This window comes from Boleophthalmus pectinirostris, unplaced genomic scaffold (assembly GCF_026225935.1).
Source record: "Boleophthalmus pectinirostris isolate CB_2022bp ecotype Guang Dong unplaced genomic scaffold, ASM2622593v1 HiC_scaffold_1, whole genome shotgun sequence".
Lineage (NCBI taxonomy): Eukaryota > Metazoa > Chordata > Actinopteri > Gobiiformes > Gobiidae > Boleophthalmus > Boleophthalmus pectinirostris.
In genome coordinates, this window is record NW_026570970.1 from 15,216,245 (window position 1) to 15,243,806 (window position 27,562).

Here is a 27,562-nt window from a genome sequence, read left to right on the forward strand (position 1 = left end):
ATTGCACAGTGCAGAGATAACGCCCAACCATGCTGGGAGACAACACATCGCGAGAATTCACGAGAACATGGAAACAAGACAACAAAAATAAATTTGTAGAAAAACAAGCAGTGAGCATGATGGCGGCGTCGCTGCTGCGCCGGGACAAGAAAGCTACTGCTACCCATTTGAAAGCAGACCTTACCCAGGCTGACAACAGCTCCGGCCTGCGACAGCTTCATGAGCTACTTGATAATGTCCTAAATCCCGAGAAGCCTGCTGCGGACACCGAGGCTCTGGACTGGTGCAAATGTCTGATCGCAGGAGGCGAAGGATTCGAGGAGTTCTGCAGAACGGTGCGCTCCTATGACAACGCTACCCTGTGCGGCTTGGTTTGGACGGCTAATTTTGTGGCGTATCGATGCCGGACGTGTGGCATCTCTCCTTGTATGTCACTGTGTGCCGAATGTTTCAACAATGGAGAACACACTGGACATGATTTTAATATGTTTAGAAGCCAAGCTGGTGGGGCCTGTGACTGTGGAGACAGTAATGTCATGCGAGAGAGTGGGTAAGTCCAAGCTAACTGCTATCAGTGTGGCTATGCTAACTGCTACCTGGTCACTAAACCAACATCGACTTGACAGTCTATGACAGTTATGTAAATCAAGTTGTCACACAATGATACACACATATCCTATTTGTAATTTTTAATGGCATTTTGTTTTTGTCTTAAGCCACGGTCCATATCTAATTTAAGCTTAATCATTGGTATAGCTACCATCTAACCATCTCACCAAGTTAGCTATGGTAAAGTTAATTGTCAAGAAGACAATCTTCAAGAAGATTTGAAATATTGCCATATATTAATTTTATTAATTTGGACAGTAACTGGAAACCTGGATTTATATTATTTATAGTAACTAATACAGATAGACAGTAAAGTACATCATCATAAGGTCAAAATATTTATATTTTTCCAAACTGTTTAATGAGAAAAATGTGATGTGTCCTCATAACAGATTTTGCTTTCGGCATCGATTAAGAACAGGGGAGAATGTACCTACAATACCCAGAGATCTTCTCTTAATGTCCGAGATGGTTCTTCCTCGGTTTATTCTGTGTATTATACAGTATCTGAGGGATGGATACACAGAAGCAGGTGAATCTTCTGGCACCCAGTGACACGCACAAACGTTTTTTCATGCATCCTAATCTATTGACATGGCATTGTGCTTATAACTCTTATCTCACTTCACCAGACAATTCAAGTGAGAGAGATCTACAGAAAGTGCTTCAACAGCTGGAGCCACAGATCTCTTTTTTGGAAGAGCTTACAAAGATGGGAGGAGCAATGAGAACTGTTTTAACAAAGATCTTAACCAATCAGCAGACATTCAAAGAATTGAGCATGGGTAAGTTTACAAGTTGTCTTTTTTCTGGTAGAGGCTCCTCCACCTGCTTCTCCACAGAGATGTTGTTTGTTTGTCTGGAATATTACACAGTTAGGGCTGGAAATCATGTGGTCCCTCAAAATTTGATTCAGTACATGGTACTTGACTTACAATATGATAATATTATGATAGGGCGACATGTCTATACTGTATATGTCACTGTTTTAAAAACTAACAAATACATATTTACAGCAGTTTTAACTTACAGATTAATTTAGTTTTAAAATGAACCCGAATGCTCAAACAACCGGTAAAATCAAATGAGAGCAAAACCGTAAAACCATAAAATCAAAATAAACAAGTAAATGAAATAAACCAAAATAAATAAATAAAAAACAAACAAGCTCAGAACTACACAACTCACGCAGTGTTAAAAGCCAGAAAATAACAGTGGATCTTAAGACAAGACTTAAAACACTCCACTGTGGGGGCTTTTCAAGTGTGTGTGGGGAAGGGGCAGAGCATTCCAGGTCTTAGGGAAGGCCCTATCCCCCCTGGTTTCAAGTATTGCCAAAGGCACTGCAAGCTGTATGACCCTCAGACCTCAAAGCACGTGTGAGGGCGTAAATTTAGGTGAGGTCTGAGATTTATTGTGGGACCAGTCCATTCGAATCTTTACATACCAACAATAAAATCGTAACACTAAAACCTCTTAAAATCAACTCAAAATCAGGTGTTGCAGTTAGACTTTGGAACATTTTGTGCAAAGCATCTCAGTGGAGACAGGCAGGTGGCAGACTCTATTAGAAAAGTTACATAGTGCACCTTTAACATCATACATACTGTAATATGGTTATCTGTGCACACCACATCATTACAAGAAATTATACGTTATTTACTATTGTATTTCAACTTACTGAAATTGTAATTATTTACTATTATAGGCCAAGAGGATAACCTTTATGCAAAGAAGAACTATGAGAAATATTTGTCAGCACTGAAGAATTCAGGTTTAGTGTCTGTGGAGGAGAAAAGCCAAGGTGCAGCAGCTGATGCTGTGGCTGGGGCTGAAGGTGGTGCAGGGGCTATGTCTTTATTAGGTAAGATTTATTGTGGTCTGAACTATATTAGCTCAATCTATAGTTTCAGCTAGTCCTACAATAGAGAACTACAATAGTCCTCTATTGTTTTGTTTATCAACTATTACTTATAGACAAATTGTTACACTAAGATCTAACTTGAGTTATTTGTGCCTTTGTTTTTAGGAGGCTCAGTACCTGGTAGTCCAAATGAATCTGGTAAAGATGTATGTGTACCATACTACTATAATGGTTCTTTTTCTGTTTTCATTCTGTAATGTAAACTAGAGCATGTTGTCATATCTTTCCAATTTACCAGGAAGACCCAGATGCTGGACAATCTGTAGGACAGAGGAAGAGAGTTAAACTAAGTAGCAGTACCAAAGGTAAATGTTGTGTATTTTACTTTGTCAGTGGGACATTTTCTTTTACACATTTGTACAAAGATTTCTGTCATATTTGCCCTTCATACAGATCATTGTATAATTGAATCTTTGAAGCATAAATGCTTTTTGGAAGAGTTGCTATTCTGGACTATAAAATACGAGTTTCCCCAAAAGATGGTGACCTTTTTACTAAACATGTTGCCAGATCAAGATTACAAGGTACTCTTTTCTCATAAATTATTAAAAACATTTTAGACCAACTCTGCATGTTTACTTATAGACCTGTTCCCTCAAGATAACTGGGACTGCAATTTAACATTAATCTTCTTGTCTATTTTGTTTCTCTGACAGATCACGTTTACAAAAACATTTGTACAACATTATGCATTTATTATGAAAACACTGATGAAAAGCCATGAGTCTGATACCATGTCCAACCGAATTGTACATATCAGTGTGCAACTGTTTAGCAATGAGGAGCTTGCCCGGCATGTAACGGAGGAGTGTCAGCTACTGGACATTATGGTCACAGTACTTCTCTACATGATGGAAAGCTGCCTTATTAAAAGTGAACTTCAGGGTAAGCAAACAAAGCTCAGTGAGTGATTCATATGCTGTTCGGGTATTCATTTACAATGTTTTGTCAGCTGTGTATTCTATAACATAACACATAGAATATATATATTTTTTTGTCAGATGAAGAAAGTAATCGCCATGTTGTAGTGAACTGCAGTGAAGCCCTTCTGAAAAACAACACCTACTGGCCATTAGTTAGTGATTTTATCAACATCCTTTCACACCAAAGTGTTGCAAAAAAGTTTCTGGAGGACCATTCCTTGCTGATGTTGTGGATGAGTTTTGTGTCATTTTTCCAAGGTAAGTAATATAAAATGATGGTAATGTATACTTTTAAAAAAAATATTTTATGGGGAAAAATGCAGTACATGTACACCTTTATATGTTTTTTTTGTTGCTTAAGAGGTAAATGAGGTTGTTGTGCTGTTACTCACTCAGAGCCTTACAGAGGCTGGTCAATAAGAAGGTGCGAGTGGGAAAGGTGTTTGAGCAGACACCTGCATTAAACAGGAATAGGAATTATGTTTTATTTTTATCACCATACTGCCCACTACTGCTTTATGTGTTTGTATGGTAACTATGCCTTCAAAGCATGATTATATACTTTTAAGTTTGTCTCAATTTTCTTGCCTAGCCACACAAAAGCAGACATTTAATGCAGTTTAATTTAGTAAAGTGACTTATAGGAAGATGAATTGTTAGTCTTTGTCTCTGTGTTGAAATAGTCACTGGTCCTGGTTACTTGCATGTTGCCTTGCTACCCTAAAAATAACACATACCCTTACACAGTGGACTTGCGTATCCACTTGCTGCACGCTGTGTCACTATCATATTATATGTATATTTTCTGTGCTACTGGGGTTACTAGTAGTTTGATATTGATATACTACTCATTGTTGAACTGTTATAATTATTCTGCAAATAATTTTGAAAAGATCTTTTATATTAGTAATATTAAAATAATAAATATGACCCTGTAACTGAGAATCCCACTCCAATGTCTTTAAAGGGATGAATCTTAACAAGCGAGAGTTAAATGAACATGTGGAGTTTGAGTCGCAGACATACTATGCAGCGTTTGCAGCAGAGCTTGAAGCTTGTGCACAGCCAATGTGGGGTCTTCTAACTCATTGCAAAGTAAAAGTAAGACCTGCCTCATATTCCTCACCAACAGCATGCAAACAGCACCTTCTACATTTAATCTTGGCATTTATTGCCTTTATCTTTTCTTATTCCAGGATACACAAGAATACACAAAAACTGTGGTGCGATACTGTTTGGAGACTTTACAGATCTGGTTTGATGCTATTGGATTCATTGATGAAGTAAATGAAGCCCATCATGTGTAAATTGCATGTATTTTACTACCATGTTGCTTAACTTTTTTTTTTTTTTTTTTTTTACCTTTTAGCCTACTCCTAATCAAGTGACATTTCACTTGCCATTGCACAGATACTATGCTATGTTTCTCAGCAAAGTATGTATACTGATTCATAAACAAATTAAAACTTGACAGAAAAGAATAATTACTTTAACGCATCGCCAACTATTTTAGGCTGTAAAATGCCAGGAATTGGACCTGGACAGCCTCCTACCTGACCAAGAAATGCTTATGAAGATCATGGTTCACCCTCTTCAAATACAGGTCTTTTGTAACAAAATATGTGGTAACTTTGTCAGTGTTTGTGTCAGTATAATTAATTGGAGTATTTCATTCTACGTAGGCATGTCTCTCAGAGATTCATAGCAATATGTGGGTCAGGAATGGTCTTCAAATCAAGGGACAGGCTATGACCTATGTGCAGTCACACTTCTGCAACTCAATGATTGACCCAGACATCTATCTTCTCCAGGTAAAGAATATTGGATTATGACATATTTAATTAATTAATGTAAAGAACTATAAAACGTTTTGTTATTGTTAGGTCTGTGCATCAAGACTTGATCCTGATTACTTCATCTCAAGTGTCTTTGAAAGGTATTACTTTCTTAGATTTCAATAGTATTGTGTTTTCTGTATGTGTTTGACACACTTGCATGTTATATTATTTAAGGTTCAAAGTGGTTGACCTGTTAACCATGGCGTCACAGCATCAAAATGCTGTGTTAGACTCGGAACAGGAAAGACCCATGCTTGAAGGAGCTCTGACATTCTTGGTCATTTTGACTAGTCTTCGCATTCATTTGGGTAAGTGTAGTCACTCACTGTCTGTTTTTGGACTGGAAATTTTTGCAAATACAGCGACAGAAGAATTACGTTTTTTTTTTTTTTTTTAAACTTGTGGGTTATGAGTACAAACTTATCCAGGTTCTTCCCAGGATGGCCGACTACTAATTGTACCACTGATACAGTCTTTAAAGGAGACTATGCACCTCCCTGTATAATCATATATGTACATAGAAAATGATGACTGCTTTGACTTTGTGGAAAACATGACAGAGCTTCAAGTGCCTGGGTGTGTTTTCACTGTTGTGTAGGTATTAACGATGTCACAAGAGCTTTGGTTTGTTCAAATAAACCTGCAGCTGTGGTGTGTGCACGTCCTGTATTTAGTTCTCCTGTATTCTCACACATTTGTTGAACTGATATAAACTGAAACATTTTAATAGTTGGTCGAATAACATTCTTACACACGTGCGTTGGGCAACTGAAAAGCCACTAGTACATATCAAAATTACAATAGAAAGAAATTAAATATAAAAAATCTACTATGTCACTTTAGTTTCTCTGTAGCCTAAAGTGGACACATGCTGTGGTTCTACAAATATTTTGAATTTGTACATTGCATAAATACAGGACTTTTTTTTTTGTCACAGGAATGTCAGATGATGAAATTCTTCGGGCTGAGATGGTCTCCCAGTTGTGTATGAATGACCGTACTCACAGTGCACTGTTAGACCTTGTATCCTTGTTTAAATGTATCAACACTGTTCAGTCCACTTTGACTCTTGTCTTGACAATATTTTTGTTAACAAATTTTATAAGATACCTGAAAATCCAAATCCAAAAAGTGGGAATGTATCAGGAGCCTGTAGCTTTGAGGAAATGCTTTCAGCTGTTGCTGATTTTAAAGCACCAGTGTTTGAGCCAGGAGGTTCAATGCAACAAGGCATGTACACACCTAAAGGTATGCAACTAGACATCACTTTCACTGTTACCTTACTTTGTAACTCTTCATCTGTCCACTTGGGGGCAGTATTAACCTTTTTACTGTATCTGTATCTATTTTCCGAACAGCTGAAGTGTGGGAGAAGGAGTTTGACCCCATTATGGTTGTTTTAAGAACAGTCTATCGGCGTGATGTTCAGTCAGCTATGGACAGATACGCTGCATTGTAAGTTGATAAAGTTACATTCAGACATTAAACTTTTCTTATTTTCATGTTCTGTGGTTTTGGTATTTAATGAACAGCTTTGCTGAATACCGGGTTTTCATTTTGATATTTATGGACATTGGCAGTTGTGACTTGAATGAATGGGGCTCATGCAAGATGTCACCTAGTAACCTTGTTGTAAGATGGAGCCAAAGCTTATCTAATTTACACAATAGTTATGATTTGACAAATAAAATGTGACAACTCCTTTTATTTTGTTAAATAAATGTTTCTCCTTGAAACACAATAGAGCTGCTGTAGCTTGTTCTCACTCTCTGATCCAAGCGTATGTTCCATATGTATGTATTGTTTAAAAATGATGTATTACCTGTCAAGCCTATCCGGGATTTATACTGTGTTAATTTAAGTATCACTGAAACTGCTGTGTTTTGTTTTTTTGTTTGTGTTTTTAAATATCAAGCCCTTTTTGCTATATTTCCATTTGACATCACTAACATCACAAAAGTTTTTGTAGATGATATCTTTTCTTGAATGTATTATCTTATTATTTTGTTCAATTTAGCTTGAAGCAGACTGGCATTCACACTGGTAATCCATGGCCACCATACAAGGAGAGGACTCCACTGCATACATGCTACAAAGGCCTTATAAGGCTGTTGCATTGCAAGACATTGCACATTGTGATATTCACACTTCTCTACAAGGTAAGCCTTTCACATTAATTAATTTGTCATAGATGTTTTGATACATCAATATAAACAGGCTAAATCTGGTTTTACCCCTTAATTGATATCCAAAGAAACCTGTTGTTTTATTAATAATCTGTGCAGATCTGGATGGACCATCAAAACATGTCTGAGCATGTGCTTTGCATGGTCTTGTACCTGATTGAACTTGGTTTGGACAACCAGGTTCATGACATGAAGCCTGATGAGGTGAGAGATTTGCACCATGAACTGTTGATTGATTTGCTCACTGCACACGTTTGACATTTCTTGTAGGAGCCCTGCATTGAGGAGCACTGTCACGATAGCTGGTTCCCTGGAACAAACCTCCTTTCCAATCTGCACCATGTCATTAACTTTGTGAGGGTGCGGGTTCCTGAAACGGCACCAGAGGTGAAGAAAGAGGCTCCAGCTAGCACTAGCTCAGAAGCATCTTCCTATGGACAGGTAATGTGTAGCATTGCTGCACTAACATCACTGGTACAACTGATTAAGTGTCACTAGTGGGATTATGTTGTGCAAAGAACAGTTTGGTATGTATGCTGACAATGGCTTGCAAAGAGCCGTGTTAATGATCCCTTCTTTGGTAGTGTGACAGATGAATGCCCTATGATAGAAATTTGGTCAAAATTAAATCATCATCTATATCCTCCTTTATTATATAATTGTTGCCTTTTTACATATTCCACAGAATTCAAGGCGTCTGTCAGGGAATTGGAGAGAGGTAGCAGTTTGTTCATTCAAGCTACTAATTAATTTCAAATGTGCATTCAGTGTTTCTTTTGGAACAATATTTGTACATGTTTGTTTGGTGTAGTTCTTTAGTGCCTTGATGTGTGTGTGTGTGTGTGTGTGTATGTGAATGTGGAGCTTTGCGTCAGTGGCTCCCCCTTCCAACTGCAGAAACTAATTATGTGTGTAATGCAGGCATGGGTAAATGCTTTTTAACTGCATGTCTGGGTGATTGATGTCCCTGTGGCCAGCCTGTATGATGTATGTTTATTTAACAATGCTGCTCAGGTCCTTCTTGTCAGTACAGGTCATGGCCATCCTTTAATGGTTCATGTGCTTCTGAATTAGGATTACATGAAACAAGAGTATAGTTCACTATTTCTGTAAGGTTTTTGACAGTATATTAAAATTATTTGCATGGTTTGTGATAACACAACGTTTGCAATTCTGCAGCATTTGTCAAAGCTCTCAGAAGATGGTTTCCAGTTCCTACTCATTTCTGTCCATGTCGTTGTCCTTAAGAAGTCACTCTGTTTTTGCAGAATGTTCGTGAAGCTCAAGTGTTTAGCCTGGTGGCCGAGCGCAGAAGGAAATTTCAGGAGATAATCAACCGGAGCAACACTGAAGCTGCTCAGGTCGTCCGACCTAAAAGTTCTTCAACACGCTGGGTTCCACCAGGAACACCTCCACAGTTGGTGACTGAGATCCTGGAAATTCGAGAAAGCATGTTGTCCCTCCTGATCAAGCTTCACCAGAAACTGTCATCCAAGCAGAACTCGCTCTCAGCCTCATGGCTGGAGGACATGGACACAAGCAGGCACGCTCATGGAGACGGCATCACCGCCATTGAACGCATCCTCACCAAGGCAGCCACACGCAGCTGCCAAATCAAGCGCAGCATTCAAGACATCTGTGGAAAAGTCTATCCTCCAGTGCCACCAAAGAAGAATAGTCCCACTGACAAAAAAACTATGGACAAAGAAGAAAGGTAATGTATTAGTCCGGGATGTAAAAAGTGATGTTTTTAACTGTATTTATATACCGTATACCAGGCATGTCCAAACTATGGACCCTGGGCCGAATGTGGCCCTCAGACAAATTTTTCTTGGCCCCCAGGCTTCCAGGTGAATGGGCCCAAATTACCTTGCATCAATTAAAAATTAAATTTTTACTGTAAGTTTTTTAAAAATCTACCTTGATAAAGCTAATATTTAATATTTAGTGTGTGGTTTTAAGAATCTTAGCATGAATAAAGACTGATGGCTGATTCTAATGTGTTAAACATGCACACATTTCAATTATTCACTGTATTGAGCATCAGTCTACAGCCCTCGATCAGCCCTTTGCTTCGTCTGGTTTAGATATGTGGCCCTTGATGAAAAAAGTTTAGACACTCCTGCCATATACTATATACCAATTCCACATTAGAGAAAATACATTGTAATAACTACAGTAGACTGCACAATGTGCACCATGTTGATTGTGCTTGATATATCATACTCACAGAGTAACATGAAAACTGTTCTGTTACAGACGACAGAGAGCCAGGGAAAGACAGCAAAAACTGCTGGCAGAATTTGCCTCCAGGCAAAAGAGTTTCATGGAGACAGCCATGGATGTTGGTAAGAGAACTGGCTTACATTTGGTACAGGTCCTGACCTATAATGTTATCTTGTTATTTCTTTGGAATTTTCATATGACAAAAAACAATTAAATCAATATGGTGCCTGTAAAAAACTGGTCGCATGTTGTGCAGGTTATGTATGTTTTGATTAAATTTGGTAATTTGGTGAAAATTTGTAATCTGAAGATTTGGTATGCACATTTTACATGCATTTGTTTTATTTAACAGAATTACCAGACACAGAAGCGACTATGGATTTGGGGCCAGCTGAAGTAATGGAATCTGAAATGCTTTATGACTGTGTAATCTGTGGCCAGAGTGGGCCTTCAACAGAGGACCGACCTACTGGCCTGGTCGTCCTCCTCCAGGCATCTTCTGGTACATTTGTTTTTTGCTGCCATTTTCATCTGTCTGGTTTTAATTTTCTTGCTAAAATATTGGTTGATTTTTAAGTCCTTGGGCATCGAAGCAAAAGCAAAGACGCTAAAAAGCTCCCGACTTCAGATGAAGAGCACATTTATCCTTCAGACACGTGTGGTGTGGCCCATGACGTCAGGCTGACACTGATGCAGCGTTTCTTCAAAGATGTGAGTGATGCAAACTTCACAGCTAATTATATTGTAAACTTTTAACAGCATCTGATTTAAGCATGCATTTTCTGTTTTTCTTCAGAGTTCTTGTCTGCAGTCAGTGTCCATTGGTTGGGATGGTGGAGTGTATGTCCAAACATGTGGACACACTTTGCATATAGACTGCCACAAGTCATACATGGAATCTTTAAGGGTAAGACAATCTTATTATTTTATTATTAGACGGAATAAGATCAAGAACTGTATTTGGATGGTTTCTTTATAAATTCAGATTAATGCTGTTTTGCTGCATTCAGAAGCAGCATAAACCATTAAAAGCAGTATTGAATATTTTACATTGGCTGTATCAATGTAGATTATTAAGTGTATTGTTTTGTGTTGTTTGTTTTTTTTATTTCAGAATGATCAGGTTCTGCAGGGTTTCTCTGTGGATAAAGGAGAGTTTACCTGCCCACTCTGTCGGCAGTTTGCCAACAGTGTTATACCTTGTCGTCCAGGCCGAGGCACAGAGGCTGGAGCATGGCACTCTCCCACCAACAAAAAGACTTGCGTGCTTGTGAAGGAAGTTGAGGAACTTCAGGAGAAAATAAGCTTCTTTCCTGTAAGCTCCATAGACTATGAATTTGGATTACATGCATTTTCTATGCATGCTTATATATTCACTAGAAACTACTTAGCATTTTCTAACACAGTATCCATGTGTTATTCTGCCTTGTAAATAGGTGTAAGTCTCACTAGTGCAGCCTTATTTTATTAGTTGAAGGAAGGTACTGAATGTACAATATATGCAAATAATGTGTTTTAATAGTTACTCATGTTACTTTATTAAGACGGAGTCCAACTTGAGTAGAGAGATGGAATTGGTAATTAAAGACATCAAAAATGCCACCCAGAAGAAGTACATGGACTATGGCAAGAACCCAGGCTCTCCTGATAATGATTTCCTCTTCATGTATTCAGTAGCACGGTAAGGCCCACTCCTGTGTCATAAAGTTGTAGTTGTGTTTGGTTACTCTCTAGTTTTTGAAAACAAGACCATAAATGGTGGATGTTGGTGGATGTTAGATTAACACAAACTTTTTTTTACTGAAAAAATACAAAAAAGTCCATTCATTATTTAAAGCAGGGTAAGTTTAATACATATTCATCTTTTAGCAACCTTTAATGCCTCACCAGAGCCTACTTCAGTCTGTGAGCTTGCTAGAGCATAACCACTGAGACCTTTTACCCACCCAGCTCAATGCTCCACCCTCAATAGAAAGCTCCCTTGACTGTGTTTTGGTGCCTGTTGGCTCTGTGAAGTTCAATGAACAGTGCAAATTGCCTGAGGAGTGGAAAATTCCTCTGTCACAGGGGCGCTCTTATCAGCAAAGCCAGATGGAGCTTCACCGTAGCTGAATTATCTATGTGAAATAGCTTTTTTTCTCTCAGGAAACCTTAGGATTTACCCCCACCTTTCGGGGCTAAAGAAATGTCTACTGTTGCAATGAAAACAAATCCAATAATCAAAGAGTAATCAAATTTCCCCATCTTTCACCACGTGTGCACAAAACATGGTTCATTTTGTTTGGGAGCAAAATACTCAGACATGCAATATCAACATTCAGTATTTAGGAATTGTGGTTGAAACTGCTTTTATGCTAATGTGTCAACTGTCAATAGCTTGTCAGTTATGTGAGAAGGCACTGTTCAAATAAAATCTAATCAAAATAGTATAACACAAGTAAATGTAAGTAGTAGAATATACCAGCCGGTTTTCCTGGTTGAGCACAGGCAGTCTCCACAGTTCTGGCTGATGGTGGATGGTGGTTGGTGACTAACCAAAAGTCTTTTTTTTTATATTCTACACGTGCCCATTTGCTCTACAGATGTTTGATTTTTTTATGTAGTATTATTACCGAACCAACACTATTTTTTTTTATCAAAATGATCAAGATGGCAACTATATCAAGTTATACTTTTCAAGGTGGTACTGATAGAGTAAACTGTACAAGTACTGTGTTGCTAGCTAATAAGGGGCCTCTAGGACAAATTGGTTCTTTGCATCATAGCGGAAAACATGAGGGCAGAGCAATATGGGCTTCCATTTCATTGTAAGATTTAACTTTGTTACGTCAAATATTTTGTTTTGTTTTTCTTTCTCTTAGGACTAACTTGGAGCTGGAACTAGTGCACCGTGGAGGGAATTTATGTTCTGGTGGAGCCAGTGCTGCTGCTAAGCGTTCATGTTTAAGTGAGTGGAACCATTTTAACTCCTGTTTTTAATGCAGTTTACTTAACAGAGAGCACTGTTGTGTGAGGTTTTTAGCTGCTTCAATTGTATGTAATTGTATGTTTGCATTATGACAGTCTGACTGTACTGTAGATGCTGAACTATTAAGGTAACAACTTGTCCTCTTCCAGATCAACTTTTCCATGTCTTGGCAATGCACATGCGCCTGTACAGCATTGATTCAGCCTACAACCCTTGGACCAAGCTGACTCAGACTGTACACAGCAGACAGTCAGAGTAAGTGATGAAGTCCCTCCATACATTCTACATCTCTTCAAATACTTGACCCCAATTTAAACATGCTGCCAAAGAACCACTCTGCCCTTTCTCTAAATGGTTCTCCAAACAGCCTTTCCCTGCTCATAGAGAGAAGCTATAAGTGGGAAAGTATGTCCATGATTTCCATAGATACCAATAACTCATACCTGCAATTGCTGCATCTGTAAAATTACCAAGTACTCCTCATAGTACAAAATGACCCTGTCCAGCTACTGTACTGTTTCAAACATGGCTCCAACTGCTACTGTCCATCTATGATTGTATATTTTTCCTTTTTGTACATTTGAAAATATTTATTTTCTCAAATTTGCTTTTCAGTGGTTTTGATGAGGAAAGACCTGAAGTCCCCATGTTGTTCCGAGATGTTCCTTCCTTGCTTATTATTTTCATCCTGACTATGCCACAGCCTCTTCGAAAAGGTAAACCTCAGTATGTCCCTGAGTATGTGACTGAAAAAAGATTAAAACAATATATGAGAACTGTTTGCACAAGCTGCAACAAATGTGTTTGAGAAGGACAAACAGGGACTTGTATAGTGTCATACATGACTCTGTTTGTGACTTCCACAGTCACATATAAACTTGAATAAATGTTTGTTATAAGTTACAATAATGTTAAAGTACTATGATTTACCCCCAACTCTGATAAGATTGTGAAAGACTTTAACCTTATGCCATTGAAGTGTGACCCCTTCCCTTTACATATTTGGTTATAACTAATATGCAGAATATTTTGTTGTCTTCTCCCCATAGAGCATTTCACGTGTGTGGTAAAGATGCTGTATAACCTGCAGTTTACCCAGGCTTTGGCAGCTCTTTCAACCAAGTTCAGCTCAGAAGAAAGGCAAGCCTGGAGTTCATCTGGAGCTCTGAAAAGGGTAATCTACTCACTACAAGCCTTTTATCTTAAACTGGCAAGTCATATGTGCCATTTAGGCCATGAGGCTAAATCATGGATAAGGTAGTTCTAAAGATTGATTAACCCAAACAAGGACAAAAAAGACTTCTAAATCATACAAATACTACAACTGCAGAATACACTGCCACAGTTTGAGAAACACTATCTATATGGTATAATTTCAATTTAGCTTTTAAATGATCTTTTATTTTTGTCTATTTCAGAAAACTGCAAATGGTGATAAGACCTTTGATGCACTGCTGAGTCATGTGATCAGTGAGCTCTCTGAGGACGTGTGTGTCTACTCCATGAACACTGAAGAAACACCAGTGGTGAGTCTGACAAACCTGTAATGCAGTATCAGCTGACACTCACTGTGACTGATGTGTGTCTGTACAGCTCAGCTCCAGTGTGTGGTCTCCACAGTCTGTAGAGTTTGGTCTTCAGCAGTTCTGCCTGCCCTTCCTTCGTCTGTCTTGTCTTCTGCAGCATCACCTTTATGGAGACAACCTTTCTGGTTGCCCGGTAACTTTCACTCTTCAATAATGAATGATCATATACATAATCAAATGAAATAACTGCTCATATAATCATTATATTACCATAATGTAACAAGTGTTATTTAGTTGTTTCTTTACTATAATAATATTTTATTCATTTTCAAACGGTAAAAAAAACAGTTAATTCAAAAATAAATGTAACCTGCGACATAATTGAGCAAATGGCAGTGAGGAAGTACACATTATTCAGATTTCTTAATTGGACTTATTAGGATAGATTTTGGTCATTTGGAGTTTTGGGCACAGTAGTAAATCAAATATAAACTGTTTGTTTTTAGGAGCAAGAGGAGTTTGTGTCCTTGGCCACATCTTTGGGACTCTTCTCCTCTGCCTCTCAGCCCTCCAGCTCTGTGCTCACTGCCTTGTGTCTGGAGTGGCCTGTCAGTGCATTTGACTTGATCAGTCAATGGTGCAGGGAGGTCACAGGCCTCTCACAGATGCAGGCTGAACAGTCTCTGGTCAGTGTGTGTAAACTGGTGTTTTTCATAGGTATTTTTCTGTATTTAATAATTAATATGGGGCGTTGTATTTGAATTTTAGACACTGCTGGTCCAGGATCCTGAGTGGGCAGCGCCCCGTCTTCTGCAGCTCCCAGACAATTATAATGTGATATTTCAGTACTACCACAGAAAGACCTGTACTGTCTGCAAAAAGGTGCCAAAAGACCCCGCCCTCTGTCTTGTGTGTGGAGCATTTGTTTGTCTCAAAGGAGTTTGCTGCAAACAGCAGGGCATCTGTGAATGTGTTTTGGTAAGATTTGTGTTGTATAAATTATGCTGTAAGAAGAGCTGATAGTTTGACTTAAGTTTCATTGTCTGTATTTGCAGCACTCTCAACATTGTGGTGCGGCCACAGGTATTTTTCTGTTGATAAATGCCTCAGTCATTATCATTATTCGTGGGCATCGTTTCTGCCTGTGGGGCTCAGTTTACCTCGATGCACATGGAGAGGAGGACCGGGATTTACGGTTGGTCATACTGTTTCAGTTTATATAATCACAAATGTAGTTCAATATGATTGTATCTATTTAAAACTAATTTGTTTTGAATCATTCTTTCAGTCGTGGAAAGCCTCTTTTCTTGTGTGAAGAGAGATATAGGGTGCTGGAACAGCAGTGGGTGTCTCACACCTTTGATCACATCAATAAGCGATGGGGGCCTCACTATAATGGACTATAAGATTTTATACGTCTGTTATAAAATGCAATCCATCATTGGTTTGTTTCTGCTTCATGCATCTGCCTTGTTCAAAATATCTGAGAACTCTAATGAAAACAGACAGTAAGTGAGAGCATTTCTGACAGCCTTGGTTTATGTGAAGTTTGGTGTACAATCAAGTTTACCACGTGTGTGTAATTTGTTGTGTGGTTTTCAAATGGAAAACTTTTGCTTAGGTCAAGAAGCACAACTCTTTCCATCGGCTTATTTGTAAAGGGATGGGCTTGAAGCTGTCATTTATTATTTAGGTTGACAAAATATATCAAGTGCTGAATATGTCTAAGAAGTTTTACTACATTTTGCACCATTTATGATCTTTCATATCCCTTTTATTTATCAGAAAGTGTGTTGCTGTGTTGGCTTGAGTTAAGCTAAGTGTGATCAACGTAGCGTTGGCATTACAATGTGCACTCAATCTGCTGAAGATGGGAGGCAGTACAAGTCCATCAACACTCGAGTTTTTTTGCAAGCACGAAAAGGCTCTTTTTATGGGCCAAGTTGCAATCCATCCTCAGGAATTTTTTGTTTTGTTTTTGCTGTTGAAAGTACATTTTAGATATTTACATAATGCTGCTGCTCATTGTTTGTGTAATTGTAATTTTTGTGAAGATTTATTTTCTAAAGTTGTGCTTTGAATTTGAAACAGATGGCTGGGAATGTTTATTAATTTTATTTAAGACTAATGCGGTCACCTCAGTTTTTCTTTTTTTGCGCTACATCTTGCTTTAATGTTCATCTTTCTGAATCAGCTGCCAAGATGTCATAATGCATTATGTAATGCATTCAAGTATGCAGACAGGTGACATTAAAATATGTAGGGTTAAGATCAAGACGGTTCAGTGTCTTGATGAGATTCATCGTTAAACTATGAAATTCTAACACGTTTTCAAAGAAACTACACATTGTTTAAAGTGTGCTCGACACAGTACTTTACTGATTGCACACCCTACATGCATATTGGCCCCCTTTATGCATGGGTGTAATTTTAAAGCTGCATTCCAACAATTCAAGATGGATAGACTTTGACATCTGTTATACACTGTGCATGTCATCCTTTAATTCACATTTATTCAAGTGTCTTAGCTACACATTTTGTGGTTCTTTTTTGAAGATAAAAATCCTGTGCCTGCAAAATCTGATTAGTAAAATGCCTACTGCAACCTCTGAAGTGTGTCAGGCATTTGGCACTGCAGTTTCTTTAACATTTTCAAAACTTGAAGTCGTCTTGAATTCATGCATGCTGCTTCTCTTGGTTTCTTATGCTTTGTTTTTGTAGAATCCACTTTGTAAATGACCGCAACCAAATAGCCAATGAGTAATGAGTGTAAATTGTAACTGAAAGCTCTTGTGTGCTCCTTTATGAATGAAGAGAGAATACAGTACATTACTGTAGTTGGTGACTCAAACTTTCTGAGTTTGACCAGAAAGCGTGACTTGGACATTTAATGCAAAATGTATCATATGTGAATAAAATATACCACACTAAGTTGTGTGTTTGGTCAATTTAGAGTTAACCGACTCATTTGAAAGCAACATGTAGTTAGGCTCTTATTTCAATATATTTATTTATATTATTATTGTTGATTTTCTTTTATTTCACCTGTCCCACAATGAACCGAGAACATTTGCACCTTCATATTGGACGGATCATGTGACTTGCATTTGCATTTGTGTGTAATTGGGTTGAACTTTGTAAATAGCGTACAGAAGGCCCCACTCTGGGTAATCTCCAATGAACGCAAACAAAGCATTCTTTCTACTCAACAAGAAATGAGGGACAATTGACCCGAACCGAAAACAAAATCGGCTATGTGGACTATTTCCATCAGAGAGCGCTGCACGCTGGACCAGGTTTGGAGATGCTGGTTTTGCAGGTTCTTCGGCGCGCGTCCCTGGACATGCCGTGTTTGTCTCCTCCAGGTAAGTCTGGGCCTATTGTGCTGACTGACCACACAGTAAAGACCATACACAGTGATAGAGGTTAGTGAACTCCTTGTCCACCTCACCGCGTGCTCAGGTGTCCATGTGAATAATTTAAGTAGTATCCCTCACTGCGACAAAACACTGAAATCTGCTGGACAGCCATGTTTCTGATATGGACGGTAAGACACGGCTACGGCCTGATGTGTGCTTTCACTTTAGATGAAGTTTAAGTTGACTGTTATTTGAGTTTCTTGTGTAAAGATTTAGGCCTTGGTGTAGACCAATCAGAGTAATCTTTTCTTTTGTTGTCCTCTCTTAAATTTACAGATTTTAAAGATGGAGCTACAGCGACGAAGCCAAGGAGGTACGACTGCTATTTTTGTGTTCTAGTGCTGTAATAGCCACCAATAATGAGACAGTTTTTAAAAATGTGGAAAGACTTGACTGTCTGATGAATTAAATTTAAAACTGAAGATAAGGGCAGGTCATTCAATAGTAGAATTGGTAGTAGGACTTAGAAGTATCAAAATGTATTGTTAATAGACCTAGCCTATCTGTATAATAATTGTTATGCCTATGAAACAAATATTTACATTAGCCTATAACTTAAGATGTAAAGTTATTTGCCTGTTGCCCTCATCTGAAGAGATGACAAAGTACTACTCTAGAATGTTGTGACACCAAATGAAGCTTCGGGGATGGTGAGGTCTTTATTTTATGTGATGCTCAGCCTAACCCTTGGTTATTATCAGACAGCCATGCCCTTGTCTCGGAGCACAAAGACTCCCTCATTCTTCTCTTGCCATGAAGGTGATTTTATACTCAGCACTTCAGATTTCATCAAAAGTCTTGTATGACATTGTTTTGGCTGCAGTGATTGTGACTGGGCCTGTGATGCTACAGCCTTTGCCGTAATGAATGTGAAATAGATTGTATCACATGAGACTTTGGCATCCATAGTGGGAACAAGTGCACTGAGCTGATGGCCCGGCGCGTGGATCCTGAAGGTTCAGTGAAAAGCTTATATCCTTATATCCCCTTAACCAGGATTACAGTTCAGATCGCTTTCTCTCCACGCACTCTCTCCTGGCTTTACCGGAGAAGTCCCCACGCACTTGCTAATGCAATTGGATGTTAATAAAGAAAGAAATGACTTAATTCACAAAATTTAATTTAATTGATTAACCATTACTTTGTCCTGGTCCAGGTTACATCAGGTTCATGTTTTGATTCAAACACTGGTCACTGTTTCGTGGAGAAAGCAGGAGGCTCATGTTAAACACTATTGTGCTTCTAGTGAGTTGTAAACAAAAGGAAACCTGAGCTTCCAGAGACCCACTGTGTCCAGCTCCAAAGTGGAAATAGTTAATGAGCTTTGCTCTCATTAAATATCATAATACTAAATATTTATAAAGTAAAAAAAAAAATAAATATATATATATATATATATATATATATATATATATATATATATATATATATATATATATATATATATATATATATATATATATATATATATATATATATATATATATATGTATGCTGTACATCCTCTATATCCTGGGGACATGTATGAATCAACAGTGTTCCTTCATCAATAGTTCACTCAGAGTTGCATTTTTATTCATTCACACATTTTATGCAATCTTGCATTCAAGGCTTGCGAGCTCAGAAAATGTCCCTGTCCCCACCGACTGCTTTGTATTTACTGATGATCATACACAAATAAAAAAAAAAAAAATCAGGTCATACATGCAGGGTTAAAAATGGCATGTATCAGTTTTCAACAATAAAAACTTAATGTACATAAGAGTCTGGCTGCAGATTTCCAGCCAGAGCACCCAACCCTACATACCTCCATAATATGCCCCTCACAATTTTTCATTTATTTATGTGTTTATATTAAATGATTTAATTATACTATCAGTTGTTGCCTTAGTTCATTGTCTGTCAAAGTGATGAAGCTCATTTCATTTTAGAGTGAAGCCCTTCAAAGACTTTTAATCACCAATAGATTTCATTTATAGTTTGAAATTAACCAGCTTTGTGTTGTCTTTGCTGTGCTTCTGTGGGTTAATTAGCAGTTTAATATCTATTTTCTGTTTGTGACAACATGTTTTACATGTTGCCTTAAATATACAATGGTGTAAATAGCATAGGCATACTAGATGTAGTTTGTCCATGAATGTTTCCATAGGCCATGTGTCTGGTTAAGATTAGGCACAAATCTGTAAAGGTTAAGGTTAGGTAAAGAGTTTGGGTTTGGACTTTTGTGGTCTTTTGGCAAGGTGGTTGTTTGTTTACTTTTAAGGACCTGTGGATGGAGGTTGTCAAAGTTCTCACAATAATATCGTGGACCATCACAATATATCGAATTACAAGTCTCTTTGCATAAATTAAGAGTTTTGGTGCAGCAATAGCTAAAAAAAAAAAAAGACTGAGAGAACTACGTAGATCATGATCCTTTGTTCCATTTCAGTGTAGACTACAAGAAGAAATAACAGTTCTAAGCACTTTTAAGTCTTAGTTCTTTGGATTAAGTCTTGTCAAGGCATTTAAGAGGAAAAAGTATCATATTTACAGTTTTGTTAGTCTCCACAAAATATCACAATAAATATTGTACAGTGAGATGTATATCGTGAAAATATCGTACCGAGAGATTTGGGTATTGTTACATCCCTAATCGTGAGCCTCCCCATCATATCGTGAGGTTTCCCACAATATCGCAATAAATATTGTTTCATGAGGTTCATACCGTGACTTGGACTTGGATATTAATAGCTATATTAAAAAGAAAATAAAAACACATTGAAAACATTGTTTTTATCACAGCAGTGAGTGAAATAAGAGTTTGAATACATGTTATGTATTTAAGTAGTGTACTAAGTATTATTTTTGTGGTATAGTATTTTTGCTTTATTGTTTTTAAGGTACAGTTCTGAATATAATAACATACTTGGGGTTATAAGTACTTGAGAGAATGAGGAACTTAAACTATAATTAAAATATCCCACTTTTCCACATTGTGTACATTAACAGACTGTTACAGTACAGGGAAAGAGTCACATGACCAGACTTTTCCTACCAACACTTCCTGGTCACCTGTGCAACCTGAGCTTCATATAGCTGCACCATTATGAGTGCATCTGCCAGCGGCTCGCATCACATTGCACATTTCTAGTCAATTATTAATCCTGTTAGATTAGCGCGCATTCAGCTCCAGGTGCTTTTAGTGTAAAACAGGGATAAACACTTTCACAGGAGCAGGTATGTACTGTTCTCTTTGGCTGTTGCTTTGTGTTAGATAGTGTTTGTGGTACTGAGCAACTTTTGATCTATTGAAGTTTTTGGTGAAGAGATACAGAATGGTAAACAAGCATATTGTATGAGACTGCAGTATTAGATGTAATCAAATGGGAACTGCATTTTGGATGGTAGCAGTTAGTACAGGGTAATATCTGAAATTAATAGGTAAAAATGTCCTCTGTAGAGAATAAAATAATTTTAAAAAACTAAAAAAAAGACCCAACTTAGGTCTCTACAAACATGTTCTGAAATGCCTGTAACTCCTGTATGCCTCTAGCAGTTAATATTGTAGATCTTGAATGTGTTGTGTGATATGTGTTTGGTTGTTCAATTAAAACGTACAGTATGTAACACATGGAAATAGAAAGTTAAAGCTGTACATTAATTCTCCATGGAGATAGATGAGCTTTATGTCATGTGGTGGAATATTATTAGCCTGATTCATCAGCTGGTTTGACTTTGTGGAAACTGTCTGACCTCGCAGCATTAGGATTTGTTCACTCGACGGTAGGCAGGTATTTTTTTTAATTTAACCAATCGCTGCTATTTGGTCATGACGTATGTAATGCGCTGCTAACGGGACTAACTGGTATATTAAACTTTTCCCTAAATCCTGTAGGAAGAAGGGCAATAACGTCTTTCCCCTTGATAAAATTCACCGAACATTCTCTTTGTTCCGGCTTTAAATCCTCAATCTCAGGAATCGTTGCCAATGCAGAATGTCTGGCTCTTCGCTGATTGGCTGGTGCCCGGACTCGCACTTTTGGGCTTCTTGCAAACTGTCTAGTGTATTCCGATTCCTGACCTAGTCACTGAAGAGAAATGAAATTGAGTGGAGGCACTAGGTCGCGCCAGCATGGCTAGAATATTATAGTCAAAGACAGAACATAGAAACAAAATCCTCCTTTGCTAAGAAAGAGCCAGGTTTGTGGACATGCAAGCCAGTTCAGACTAAGGCTACATGTTTTTCAGTCCAATAAATGCCCATTTATATTATATTTAAGCACATTTCACTAGAGATACAAGCATTTCTAACTGTCAGCAATATGCTCGGGTGTGTTTATTTTAAAGGTCTAATCCTCTGTCACTCAAAAGCCATATTTATAGCCATATAGAGTATTTATATTTACACTCAATGGTAAAAGGATGTTTTTTGTGGCAGTGATTAAAGTCCTCTGAAATTCTGACGTTATTTTATTTTGTTTTTATTGGCGTGTCTCTGAGCCGTACTTTAAACTGAATCCTGCTTTCAAAACGTCAATAGCAAATCTAAACGGAATCACAATGCTTGTCACGAAACAAAACAAAACTAAAAAACACAATTACTTTTTTTTCCGAAATTGTGCAGCTCAAATATTGGATGCTGAAATAAAACATTTTCACCTTCATTATCGTCCCGTTACAAAGGTTGGTCCCTTGGCAACAGCAGCGTGTGGTGTGTTGATTTAGTGGTGTAAATGCAAAGTGGAGGCTGACAGTAACAAATTGCAGGTAAACTGTTTGGAGCTGTGTTTATTTACAAGGCAGAGCGAGGCATTCTTCACTGACATTGGGAGATGGACAATTAACTTGTGATCAATCAGTGATGGATGATTAGCCGCCGTGCTAGCTAGCTAAGTGATGCCGCGGCGTGTTAGCGTTGTGTGAAGGACATCAGGAAGATCTGCCTATTCAAATGTCTCTACAGGAAAGCGCTATATTCATCTCATGTCTACCTGAATGCCTTTACACAAGATCCATTAATCTGTCCAAGCAGCCTCAAGCGTCACTCACGTTTTCCACATCAGTCTGAGGAGCTCCACCAAAACAGGCTGGCCCCCCGTTCCTCAGGGTCATTTGGCCCATATGTGATGCATAACACGTCCATGACAAGTGTGCACGGCTGCTGGAGAACCAAAACAATCTCCATCATATTTATCACGAAAGAGCATCATTCTCCTAAACTCAGAGTCCGCTGCCTTCGTATTTATCATGTGTCTATTATTACAAAATATCACAACACACAGTGGGGATCCTTTATGTGTTTAGCCTCTTTGGTAGATTTATATGATGATACGTTGTGCATAAACTGTGTGTATATGGCTCTGTGTAACTGTTGTAACTTAAGGTGAGCAGATTTTCAAAATTAAAAACTGGGACACCCCCGGTTTGGAGTGGTTGTTAATAATAAAATTGTGAAAGGAGTGCATAATTAATGAAAATTGTTATGCGCTTGGCCCAAGTGAGTCAGCATAGTCACGTTTTCTTTGTGTTTTGGTCATTTTTAAGCAGCTTTTCTGTATTTTACTTTAACACATGAGAATTTATGTCTCTCTTTACTAGGGCTGAGTATCATTAAGAAGTTGCCGATATGGTGTATATCTCAATACAGTACACTTTTAATTTGATACGACATATTTCAAATCAATTCGATACAGTTCATTAAATATAAAGGCTAAATCATGGCTGTGATACTAAAAGTCTTTGTTAAACCACTTCTTGTGCAAAGTTCATATGAAACACAAACATTTTACTCATCAAAACAGTGAAAATGTCAAATGTGCCGCATAAACGAGTTTCCTTCCTCTAACAAACAACAAAACTGTAGCAATGTAACAAAATAATTTACTAAAATATATTAAAAAAATACTCTTGGCAGTATATCAATACTGTATCATCACATTAAGTGATACGATATATCGATATTTCAATATTTTTGCACACCGATATCTACTGTTGGACATTTCTTGTATAAAACTGGGACAAATCAGTGTTTGCAGGGACAGGGGATATGGCTTAAAACTAGGACTGTTCTGGGTAAATAGGGATGTTTGGTCACCCTGTTGTAACTGCATGTAATAGTTTAGTAATAGTTTAAATGTGTCTCTTTTTGTTCCATCAGTGCCCTGAACAAGTGCTTTTATTATATTTATCTTATTTATGCCCCTTTGCCCCATTGTTTGCTTGTTTTTAATGTTTTTCTAATGGGGTTTTAGTTCTTTTAAGCCTGCAATGTGCACTGTTGTAGATGCAGATGTCTATATGTGAATGAATGAGCTGACTCACTGCCAAACAGAATGTACCTGTTGGTACCAGTAAAGTAACCTTGAACCTTGAACCTTTAATGTGCTATGTTATGATGTTGTTTCTTCATCACAAACAGACCTGGAGTTGCTCTTTGTTTCATTCACAGATGTTTAACACACAGACCCTGCTTTTGAGCATTCGAGATGTAGACAGACTAATAATAAAGGATTACACAGGTATGTTTTTGATGAGGTAACATCTTATAACACGGCTTAAAAGTCACAAGAGTTAATTTTGCATTATATTGAACCTTTAAATATGTCTCTAATTGGTCAGGGCACGTAAAAGAGAATTTGTGATAATAATGTAATTGATGTTCACTAACTTATTTTATGCTATTCAATTTACATATATACGTATACTATAATTTATACTTCCATAAATCCTTTTTGTTGGTAGTTTTAGCATCTGCACGGTAGTTTAAGACTGCACAAATGTGAAACAAAAAATGATTATTATTTATGTTTTCAAATCAATATTCACCAGGGCAAACACATCCAGGACAAGGAGGATTAACATTTGACAAAAGACTGATTTGTGAACTGCAAAACTGCTCATTTTGGTTTGATAAATTATAACTCAAAAACAAGCTTTTTTAAAAGATAGATAATTGCAGTCTTCTGATTTTATGTGTCAATTTAAATTACAATTTCAATTTTGATTGCATTGTGTTAGAGAAATTACTAGAGATATTCCATTTCTGCACAGAAAGACAATGCACATCCACTACAGAACCTCCTGCTATAAAACTGTTTGTGAAATTGTAAATGTCGTATCAACCCCCAATTATATAAACCAGATAAATCATAAGCGACATACTCTGGTCCAGCTCTTGTTCCTAATTAGGTTAAATGACTGAGCTTTGTTATTAAACTGGATTACATAATTATTAGACTTTTGTGTAAGTCAGAGGTGGCGTCTCTTCATTCAGGACATCAGTTGTTAAGTTAATCTCCATCCAATCCACCTGATCTTAAGGAGATTGGAGCTCTTAGTGAACAGTGACAGGTCTGCGCCGCTCTGTGCTAATTCAGAATGTCTGCTCGCCCGCTTCATGGGGAACACAGCCGCGCAAGAGATAATATTGAACTCTAGAAGCTTTTCACCTATAGTCTGCCCTGATGAGCCAGAGGAAAGTGGCACACACACTGTAAGTAAACTGTTCTTTCCCTTCAGTTTGTGCTATAGAGCAGTTAAGTGGCTCCCTTGGCAGATGCAGTCGCTTCACTGATTAAAGGCAGCTCCAGTGGGAATAAAAGCAGTGGACTGTTCTGAGCCTACACACTCAACTGTACACACTGTATACATCCCCATTACTTTGTGAGACTATGATGGGACTGTTTGTTTGGCTTCAGTTCTATGGTCATCTCATGTTTTTGTTTTTTTTGTTGTTGTTTTTAAGTCAAAGCTACGTTGATTGTTTTTACTACTATATATTGACAAGTTCACGATATCATGGGAAAGCTCACGATATGGTGGAGAGGCTCACGATTAGGGATGTAACAATATCCAAATCTCTCAGTATGATATTTTCACAATATACATCTCACGGTATGGTATTTATTTAGATATTTTGTGGAGGCAAACAAAACTGTTCATATGCTACTTTTTTCTCTTTAAATGCCTTGAAAAGACTTAATCCAAAAAACTAAGACTTAAAAGTGCTAAAACTGTTATTTCTTCTTGTAATCTACGCTGAAATGGAGCAAAGGATCATGGTCTATGTAGTCCCCTCTGTCTTTTTTTTAGCTGTTGCTGCACCATAACTTTTAATTTAAGCAAAGAAACTTGTATTTCGATATATTGTGAGGGTCCACGATATTATTGTGAGAACTTTGATGATACGATATCGTGATATTTTGGTTATTGTTACATTCCTAATATTGACTTATTGTTCAATGTATGAACGCTAGAACAATATTTTTTGATGGTCTGTATTTATTGTGTATACATTTTCTCTGCACTATTGGGAATGTTTGTTTTTTATGACTGTATGGTGAGATTTGAGCTGTAGAGGGGTGAATAAATAACTTCTATGATTTATTACAGATGCAAACTATGTATTGAAGGGTTTCATTCTCATTCTCTTTATTTATTGCAGCCCATGACGTTTAACAATATTGTAAATTTAGAATAGTTTTTGTCGTTTAAATCTGCTCTTGGGTTTTTGTGTCAGTGGCATGAATTAGTTTCAGTATTATCTTTTATCGTCTATATTTACTTCAACAATATATCAAACTTCAACATTTTTTCTCATGACTTGCCTGTGTATGCGAGTTGTTGTTATTGATGAGGCAAGAAAGTTTCCAGAGGTTGTCTTTCTCTTCACTTGCTAGTTCATACTGCACTTGTGTCCTTTGGCAAGACACATCCTTCCACTTTGCCTATGTGAATGATGTGAGATGTGAGTGGCAGCCTTAGTTTCTTGCCAGGTCACATGTGTCTAGAGAAACAATCTCCCTCCAAGTAGTTTAATAATGCACCACTTGTGACTTTGAGTAGTGATGACAGAGAATATTGTGTTCATCCATAGACTGTAGAAAGAAGTGTACTTGTCAGTCAGTGTGTTCAATATTAGGAATTTATTTACAGACAAAAGACTTAACATTGAAAAATTGTCACCCCCTGTAAATGCTGCTGTGAGCCTCGTCATTTTGGTCTTAAAATGTTCATATTAACCCACTCTACATGATCCTGATGTTTTCATTTTGCAAGAGTCAATAGAACTAAAAGTGTTTACTTCCTACTTGGAACACTGCAGCTGATGGGTTAACTATGTTCATTTATATATACAGTCTATGGGTTCATCTTATGAACAAGTGACAAAAGGTAGTTAAAGTAATGCAGGAACCTACTACAGTTATTAAATATAAACTACATCCTACCTCCGACCCATGTAACTGTAGCCACGCACCTTTTCCTCCAATGTTAAACTATTTTAATTGAAAAAAATAAATAAATAAAACCAATGAATGGAATTAGCTCATATATATATATATATATATATATATATATATATATATATATATATATATATATATATATATATATATATATATATATATATATTATACAGAATATATTTACAGAACCGTGCAGTGTATGGGCTAGAGACCCCAAGGTTAAGGTAGGAAACACCTCCAAAGGTTGTGAAGAATGACCGAACCAAAAGCCTGTGGGACTTCCAGATACAGACTGGCAGGATGGTGATGGTGAACCAACCAGACATAGTGGTGGTGAATAAGCAACAGAACAAAGCTGTGGTGGTGGACATCGCAGTACTGAGGGATGGTAATATCAGGAAAGAGGAACACGAGAAACTAGAAAAATACCAGGGGCTCAAGGAGGAGCTGGAGAAGGTCTGGAAAGTGAAGGCATCAGTGGTGCCTGTGGTGGTCGGAGCACTTGGGGCTGTAACCCCCAGACTGAAGGAGTGGCTACAGTAGATACCAGGAAAAACAACAGACGTCTCAGTCCAGAAAAATGCGGTACTAGAAACAGCAAAGATACTGCGCAAACCTCTGGAGCTCCCAGGCTCTTGTAAAGGATCGGAGCTGGATGAGGGGGAGAGAGACCAACCACCGTGGAAGGTGAGAAACACATTTTATATTTAAGTAAT

At 37.6% G+C, this 27,562-nt stretch overlaps 2 protein-coding genes across 3 annotated transcripts in view; both read left to right on the forward strand.

The window, feature by feature from the left end:
- The first annotated feature begins 85 nt into the window (after positions 1-85).
- ubr3 (ubiquitin protein ligase E3 component n-recognin 3) lies at positions 86-17,131 on the forward strand. 2 transcript variants are annotated; one of them, XM_055149640.1, is made up of 40 exons: positions 86-550; positions 1,002-1,141; positions 1,242-1,394; positions 2,318-2,473; positions 2,639-2,679; positions 2,772-2,838; positions 2,927-3,057; positions 3,190-3,418; positions 3,535-3,714; positions 4,424-4,557; positions 4,653-4,739; positions 4,826-4,891; positions 4,970-5,059; positions 5,139-5,267; positions 5,340-5,392; positions 5,469-5,602; positions 6,232-6,317; positions 6,401-6,542; positions 6,653-6,749; positions 7,312-7,453; positions 7,580-7,684; positions 7,751-7,921; positions 8,166-8,198; positions 8,749-9,194; positions 9,740-9,828; positions 10,059-10,208; positions 10,284-10,417; positions 10,503-10,613; positions 10,821-11,021; positions 11,251-11,387; positions 12,568-12,653; positions 12,824-12,929; positions 13,290-13,390; positions 13,724-13,848; positions 14,093-14,200; positions 14,268-14,393; positions 14,707-14,886; positions 14,969-15,178; positions 15,256-15,395; positions 15,489-17,131. In XM_055149640.1, the coding sequence occupies exons 1-40, from the start codon at positions 117-119 to the stop codon at positions 15,604-15,606; spliced, it is 5,568 nt and encodes a 1,855-aa protein (XP_055005615.1). In that variant the 5' UTR covers positions 86-116; the 3' UTR covers positions 15,607-17,131. The 2 variants fall into 2 exon arrangements, with proteins under 2 accessions (XP_055005615.1, XP_020787510.2); XM_020931851.2 differs by lacking the exon at positions 8,166-8,198.
- Positions 17,132-25,064: 7,933 nt separating this feature from the next.
- The window catches only part of myo3b (myosin IIIB), a 62,770-nt gene continuing 60,272 nt past the window's right edge, over positions 25,065-27,562 (forward strand). Inside the window, exon 1 of the mRNA XM_055150753.1 lies at positions 25,065-25,093. Within this exon, the coding sequence (XP_055006728.1) occupies positions 25,065-25,093 (29 nt within the window). The remainder of the gene's footprint in view (positions 25,094-27,562) is intronic.